The 8,352-nt window shown below is 45.2% G+C and overlaps 1 protein-coding gene across 1 annotated transcript in view; it reads right to left on the bottom strand.

The window, feature by feature from the left end:
* The window catches only part of GMPS (guanine monphosphate synthase), a gene marked incomplete at its 5' end in the record, with an annotated part of 19,870 nt that extends 11,993 nt beyond the window's left edge, over window positions 1-7,877 (bottom strand). Inside the window, 6 exons of the mRNA XM_010144541.1 lie at window positions 12-87; window positions 370-563; window positions 1,870-1,973; window positions 2,510-2,607; window positions 4,134-4,248; window positions 7,696-7,877. Coding sequence (XP_010142843.1) covers window positions 12-87; window positions 370-563; window positions 1,870-1,973; window positions 2,510-2,607; window positions 4,134-4,248; window positions 7,696-7,877 — 769 coding nt within the window. The remainder of the gene's footprint in view (window positions 1-11; window positions 88-369; window positions 564-1,869; window positions 1,974-2,509; window positions 2,608-4,133; window positions 4,249-7,695) is intronic.
* Window positions 7,878-8,352: the final 475 nt, after the last annotated feature.

The raw sequence follows: 8,352 nt of genomic DNA, 5'->3' as shown, positions 1-8,352 counted from the left end.
GTGTACAGCTATGACCTGATCTCGTTTTAAAGCTCGTTTCAGCAGAGCAGTACACACCGTTGAGTCCACGCCGCCACTAAGCAAAACCTAAGAGTGAGGGAAAAAAGAAAAAACAACCAAAATCTGGTCAGCTATCTACAGGGAAAGTTACCAACTAATTCAGATACATCCGATGATGAGAACAGACTTGTGGCCAGTGATTTGGAAGAAAACGAAGAGCCAAACAATTGTGCAAACTTTGTAAAGCTGTTTAATGTATTGCCCAAATCACGACAATTCTGCATTTTTCAAATTAACCCAAAGAACTGCATCAGGCTTTTCTGCCAGGCTTTTGCAAACCATCTTTCAGCTTCAATTCAATCTACTCACCAGCACTTTTGATGAGCCCACTTTCTCTTTGATGTCCTGGATGCACTGAAGTTCTCGGTTTTCCACTGTAAAGGTTCCACTGCATCCCGCGATATCATACAGAAAATTCTTCAGGATCATTTTGCCGTTCACCGTGAGGCTAACCTCAGGGTGGAACTGCGCACCGTACAGCTTTTTGGATTCATTTGCTATGCCTTCATTAGTGCAAAATGAGCATGACAAAAGAAAAAGAAACAAACTGGAAGTGAAATGCATACCCAGGGAAGTCAAGCGTGCACTTTGAGTAGTTTATTCTGCCTCATTTTGGCACAAATTACCAATCAAAGCTACAGATTCTGGTTAAGATTAGGAACAAGGGTACTGCCACATATCTAGAACACATGATCCCCCAGAAACCCAGGAAAACACTCAGACATCTCAGGAAAACTACTGTGAATTTAGGAAATCCGTTACACGAAATTTTTTCCTCCCCACACAACCCTGCAACCAAACCACATCAACCCAGCTGCGCCCAGTTAAAAGGGCTGTGCTGGTCGAGCCATAGAGGCGTCCCTGCAGGGGCAGGGCACCACACGCCTTCGCCACCATCACGGGAGGGTCACGCTGAGCAGGCCACAAAGCTGCGCCTTGCTCCGAGCTCGCGTTGGGCAGACTGGAATTAAAACAACAGCGGAGAAACGCTCCATCTAATCTCCACAGTCATTCGGAAAGAACCTTCCTGTAACAGGACATCCCTAAATCTTTTAAAAGGTCAGGAGTCACCTGCCTGATTTAAGAGCAGTCACTTCAGAGGTTTTTGGGGTTTGTTTGTTTTTTTTAATGAAAGATTTAAAATAAAGCAGGTGAGTCCTCTGAGATCTTACTCCGTGGCTCCACAAACTCAAGACGTTGGCAGGTCTCCCGCCTCCCAGGCAAGAGACTCGAAGCAGCTGTTTGTTCAGCATTGATAATTCAGCAGCTTTCAAAAACCAAACTCTAAGGCCCTGCATTTTTTGTGACAGCCTATTATGCATGTGATGTTCGAAACACCATCAGGACCAGCATCATTTTTGCTCAGCTGAACACTCACACAATCATATTAAATACAATAACAAGTTAATCAAGCTTTAATAATTAAACAGCATTTGACTTGCACTATTACAGTGCAAAAACCAAACCCTGCTTACACTGCACACCACAGGACTCATCTTCCTCTCCCCTGCCTTAAGGGCACACAATAATTTATTTCAAAGAGAAACAATACATGCACACTTGATTTTTGCAGTTTATGGTACCCGAAAGCTACGTTCTCCTTAAACCCCAGTTTAAAAACTGGACCATTCATTTCCATGTCTCTATTATCAGGACAGCAAGACACACACACCAGACATTGTTAAAAACAATTCACTTATTTACCAGCTAAGTAACAGAGGTGCGCTGGTCCTATTTGGTTCTAACTTCTTTTTGTCATAAGCCTTTCCTTCAATAAACCCTATTTCAACTTCAGAATACAATAAATACCTGCTATGATGTTCCCAGACTGTGCAACCACTTTGAATCCATCAGCCACTTTATCCACACTGTCTCCATGAGTGAGGAGCACAAGCTCTTCCTTCTGAAGGCCCCTAAACAAAGACAAAAACCTAGCACTGATTACAAACAGAACAGAGACCCAACTAGCTGCGTTTCCAAGAAAAGCCCTGAGAGATCCCAACAGACAGACATCCCGATTGTCCGGGCCCAGCTGAAGTATGGGCAGGTTTCCTTCCCAGAAAGTCATCTCCAGCCCTGGGCTGCCTCTGCTGGAAGCTGCCGACATTCTTGTACAATACATCTTTCATGCAAGAGGTAATTTCATTAATTTAGATGCGTATTGTTTGGGTTTTTCTCGTTTTTTAAATAAACACACCAATTTGAAGTACCCGCTTTGACACGGCAAGCCATCTACAGGCAACCAGGATACTTGGGAGTCCTGCTTTTTACTTCAATGAAGTAAAGTTTTCTTGCTCAAAACTAAGTGTCTTCAGGACAATCTGGGCACCTCAGACTTTAGGCAGGGTATAAAGTTCTGCACTAGCCCTACAGGGATAAGTTAGTAAAATTCCAGTTTTCCAGACTGGTATTTCAAATATTGTTTTGATGACTTAAAACATCTGTGTACCTGAAGAGCGAACACGTGTTATCCAGAGTAATGCTGAACACCCCATCTTCTCTAACACTCTTCTTGTGCACCGTGCCTCCAAATACCTTATTCATCATCTGCCAAAGCAAAAATAATACATGAAAAAGCACCACACGATCAAGCACCACTTTATCCCTCAGCCTGCCTGTGCCTGGGACAGCTCTAGCCCTCCAGTAGGCACCAGCCTAGGTTTTCATCATTACACTCATTTAACATATCATTTTGCAAAATTGTAAGCATTCTCTTCAAAATCAAGCATTGTTCTGCACTGGGCTCGTTCCCCTCTGTCAGCAGAGCTGGGGACTGCTGCCACACACAGCCCCGGTGGAAATCCACAGCAGACAATAGGCAGAGATTTGCCAGCCAGGGGCACCCAGCAGCGCACAGCTACTGGCACTTAGAACGGCTGCTCTGCACATCAGCGAGCATCTGAGGCCAGTCAGCCTACAAACAGTCACGCTGCTGAGCTGAGCCCTAAACTACCTGTCCTTGAAGGGCCCTCAGACAGGCTTTAATTTCTCCTCAGCTCTGGAGAGTCAGTCAAAAACTGGAGACTATTCCCTGAGGGTTGCTTTTGCGACTGTGAACAATTCTCGCTCTATCAGAGCGGTACAATTCTCAACCAGTTTTTTCTGTCTAAAACCTCACCTTGTCGTTTGGAGTTGGGTATTGGCATTTCAGATTTCAGAAGTCTCAAAACAAAGATTTTGGTTTTTCTTGCACATATAGCTGGCAATTTAAAAGATATTTCTTAGGAGTTTCACCTTCCAACTGCTTTAATTTTCGGAGATTTAAGGCTTCATTTCGGACCCAGTTTGATATTCTGTTTCCTGCACTTGACTGATTTCAATCTCCTCTAACGAAGCAGCAGTGCGTTAACACGCGCTCAGTTCAGCTCTGAAAAGGCACCCTTAAGGAGCCCTGCTGCTTGGGGCTAGCTAACGTGGGTTTCTGGGCATTTTAAGACACTTTTTAATGTGTGTCACATTTCCCTTTAGAACAGGGAGTGCCAACATTGTTTCTGTAATTACCAGCTTTTCTAAAGGAGTTTTCTAGCCAGTATTCAGCATCCCTGAGGAAGGCCTCGTAACTCACTAGCTCTGGAAAAACACAAGATGCACAAGCAGAAAACACACATCTAATCCACCCCTTGTCTCCTTGGAAGTTCATTTCCTCACTCAGCTTGGATCTATTGGATCCCTGTAGGATCACCACTCAGTCCTCAGGTAATGGAGCTTTTCGTGGGAGGGAGGGGTTAAACACTCCATGCTTGAAAACTGAAGGGAAAAACTGTCACTTGTTTCCAAGAGGGGCACATTTTCCTGTGCCAACTAGAGAGAAATAGTTAATGACTGCAGGTTGTACTTGCTGTGACATGGAACTCGATTCACAGCACTTAAGCAAAGGCAAACCACTTGTGCTATTGACACGGCCACACCAGGAGAAGAACCCGCCCAGTGCCGCAGTTAGGACTTCAGTGGTATCTCTGCACAGGCGGCACACTGCTCCTGCTTGAAACAGGTCCTCTAGCGGTTTTTCTTCAGTTAGGATCAGAAACGAGGCCCAGAAGAGGGCTGTAGACAAGGATATCTCCCAACAGCACCTGCATGCCATAGCAGATTCCAAGAACCGGTTTTCCTATGGTGAATATCGCTGGGTCGAACCATGGCGCGTCTTCTGCATACACAGAGTTTGGTCCTCCAGATATAATGATAGCTCTGAAGACAAACGATAGAGGAAACACTAACTCAAATACATTGTTCACATTAAATCTCATTATTTGCTTTAAACACTGACATTGGCTCATGGTACTCTTTGAACTCTATATATTCTCAAACAAATTTTAACACAGATACCCTGACCTATAGCTCAACTTTGCTATGCTACTGTCAAAACCAGCCACTGATCAGAGAGGTATTTCAGCAGAATAAACACAGTCAAACACAAACCATCATTTAAAGTGACTGTACTTCAAATTCCTCACAGCCAAGTGTCACCTACAAGAGACGTGAGGTAGCTAGGATCAAATGCAGAGTATTAAGACAGACATATATACACACTTCAAGATGTCGGTGCCATCTCGAGGGGAGCTGCATACAAAAAAGACTCCTAAATTTCTAGAGCTGCTGAGAAAACATCCCTTAATTCACCCCGACTGGGAAGGGGGACTGCATTAGCTACAGGTTGGGAACTAAAAGTGTGGCATGTGCAGGCATGTATGGTTTGAAGCTCATGTCATGCTGTAACAGAAAATAAAATCCTTTCAAAGGGGAAAAGAGAGCTTCTGCAAACCATGTTGACTGCAAGACCATGAAGTTCAGAAGCACTGGCCAGTTGGGCAATGCCTTCCAGCCCAGCCCAGGATCGAAGATGGATGTACCAGACCTTGGACTCACGCACTGTTTGTTTCACAGAGAACATCAAATTTGTTATTCAGAGCAAGAAACGCCGGATGGGCCAGGAGAGAAGTTGCACAGGTGGGATTAAACACATCTGATAAAGCTCTCTGCCAGCATCATTTAGAGTGTTTGTTTGTCATGCAAGTATGGACTAAATAGAATTTGTGTATCTTTAAGCAGCAGAAATGGGCAGTACATTGGGCTTACAACATCTGTACCACCAGCATGAATAATCAGATAGTAACAAGCCCTCATAGCAAACGGCACCTCTCAGCTGCAGTCACACAAGGTACCTGCTCCCACTGGTGCAGGGCAGGATCTCCCTGCAGCCCTTCTCCACCTCTCGACTGGGACGAGGCAAGGGGCACCTCTCAGAGCCAAGGGACAGCGGCTGGCAAGTTGGAAGAGGCAACATTTATCTCTTGGTATGTCAGGATCTACACAAGTGGGCTCTGGACTATGCACACAGCTGCCAGAGGTTAGTTTTACGCTGAACAGCCTTGACAACTAGTACCTGCTGCACACGTACAGGCACTTCTGTTCCGCCCAGAGACGTGAGGGATCTCCTGAACGCCAATGCTGCTAGAATGAGACTGAAAGCTCAGTGCCTGGTGGCTTCTGAACTCCGCACACAGAAGCATTTAAGTGCTGTGTGTACAGAACACTATTAAATATTAACTAAAGGAAATACAGCCACACCTACAAACTGAACGTTCTTACAAGAAGTCAAAATAGATATAACACTGTCCCACTCAAAACGCAGAGCCTTAAGCTTCTGCTGGTTTTCCATATGAGTTAAAATCCCACAGAATGTAGGAGGGTTATCCAATGTGCCCAGGGATTAAAGAGAAAAGTTAGGAGCTGAGGATGAGAGAGGAATCTGCATCTTCTCAGCTGGCAGGGGATGGAGATTTTGGAAGTTCTACTGCAACACCATGTCATTCCTCACATCGCTGCTTGAGCTGGGATGAATGTGCCTTTTTCTGGTTTACCTTAGACCACTTCCCAAACAGCCTGACCTAGCTTTGGCAAGGGCAGTCGATTAAAGGCCCATCAGGAACCACCCCAGAACAACCAGAGTAGAATGCATGCATTGATACCCCAACCTCAGGACTCGCGCCAGAGCTCGGGCAGCACCAGAGTTCAGTCTAATGCCAGTGGAGCCCCCAACTGTGGCACCTCCTCAGCCCAGGACCAGGATCTGGTGGAACCACTAATGTCCATGTCACATTTAGACAAATCTTGTCAATAGAGATTGTTCTGAAACTATGGCAACTGAGGAGCTGGGGGGTTAAACACAATATATAAATATAATTTAGCAAAACATGGGATCTTGCTGCTCGCCTCAAACCTCAGTGTGGACCAAAGTGCAGCACGAGCTGCAACGCAAAACCATGACATGGGAAATGTGTATCAAAATCTTGCAGTAAAACCACAAACTTGTTTCCACAGTGGTCACTGGATAAAGGTGCCCAATGGCTAGCATCAGCATTTGTTGAGCTTTTCTGGATGAGACTGTGGACACACAGCTTGTTGGCCAACACGGGTGACCAACAACCTGAAACAACTATCTAGCCTTGAGAAGTGACCTGTAGAACAAAGAGGGTTTGCCAGAGTTTAGACAGCAAGTATTTAGAATGACAAGTCCAACAGGTTGAAACACGAGGCTCTGAGGAACCGTCAGCTGTGAAAAGAGAGGAGGAAAGTCTCTTCCCACACAAACCTGCATCAACCGGCACCGGTCCGAGATGAAACATCGTTAGTATTATGACCCACACCTCAAGTCCAACACACAGGAGATGCAGGAATTCTTTTTAAACCACTCATGTCCTTCTTTTAAAGATTTTGTTGGTGGAGAATTATAAACAAGCTCTGACACGAGAAGGCATTTTTTAGAACGCTTCTGAAAGAGAAACTCTTCACCCAAAAGCAACCTGAAAGCTCCAGCAGTTCCTGGGTTTTCTGCTCTCTGTGTTCTCAGAAGAGATCAATAAGCTCCTGTTTGACTTACTAAAATATCCTGTTTACTGGTTCACTAATTATCATTGATCGGAAAAATGCAATTCTGCAGCAAAGCACTGCCTGATCTGCTCTCTTGTCGGCACAGAGAAGCACACGCGCACCCTGTTTCCGGATTGTACCAAACTGACAAACTCTCTGGTGACTTGCAGACTTCAGGGTATTTATTTCAACCCTACCAGGACAGGCACACCCTGGTCAGGCTAATAAAACAAGAAAAAGAAACATACAATGTACTAAACAACTGTGAGAGCTTTTCTTGCTGCAAACAATGAGTGGTAGTTTCAGTTTGGTTTTTTTAGTTGCTTCCCAGAAACAGCTTGGCAGGATTTACCACAATACCTTCAGTGTCCAAGTTTTTTTTTTTTTTTAAATTAAACTACGAAAATCATTTTTAGAAACTCACAAGACTTGTTGGAGTAATAGCTACCCTGGCTCAACAGGTAAAACAGCAAGATCACCCAGATCTTTGCAGATACATATTTAAAAAGCAACCTCTTAAATTATACTTACAAATGGAAATTATCAAAGCGACACTAAGGCATTAAGGAGCAAATATACAATATAAGCGTCCGCAGCAAAACCAGGGTGTTTCTGTGGATAAGCTCAAGCCACAATCATTAACATCATTACAATGGAAGTTATCGCTCACAAACCCTAGGCAATTACCACTGCCGGTAACGACACCCACAGACACCGCCAGACCCAGAGGAGAGAACAAGCAGAGGATGGCTGGCAGCGACCTACCGAAAGCCTTGTTCTCTGATGGCGAAGGCTGGCGTCTCCAGCGGGAAGATCTCAGACTGGACGAAGAGCTCGCGCACCCGACGGTCTATGACTTTCCCGTACTGCGCTCCGGCATCCAGTATGACGACGGCTCCCTCGTAGTGGTGCTGCCCATCCTTGAGCTCTCCTCCGGCGTTCTCTGGCTGCAAACATCGCTCATGTCAGCGGTTTATGGTGACATACTGCAGACCACCGGCTTTAAGCCAGATATCTTAAACAACTAACATCTGTAAGGCTCGCTATGGTTGCCAAAATGCTCATTTGTGATTGAAATGATAAAAGATGAGCAGAGAAACTTTGAGATTAAAAAGTCCTCCAGTTTGTAAGGACCAGTCAATGCACTGGCAAGAGGAAGGGGCCGTGTGTTAACACCATACAGCCATCCCAAGCAGCCTCACAAACAGGACACCCCATCCCCAAACACGGTATGAATTAGGACAAAAAAATGCTAATGAAGGCAGAGCCTTCCATGAAGGAGAAATCACACACCCTGTTCACCGCTCCAGCCCCTGCCATTCCGCAGTTCCACACAAAACCCAGCACACCCTCAGGTAACTAACGGCACGTGCCCTTTTCTGCAGCAACACAGGAGAGCAGAGAGCGGGACAGAAAATGTTT

This window comes from Buceros rhinoceros, unplaced genomic scaffold, assembly GCF_000710305.1.
Source record: "Buceros rhinoceros silvestris isolate BGI_N320 unplaced genomic scaffold, ASM71030v1 scaffold12351, whole genome shotgun sequence".
In the NCBI taxonomy this organism is placed as follows: Eukaryota; Metazoa; Chordata; class Aves; order Bucerotiformes; family Bucerotidae; genus Buceros; species Buceros rhinoceros.
The sequence above is the reverse complement of the archived record's forward strand: the minus strand, read 5'-3'. Positions and strand labels throughout refer to the sequence as shown.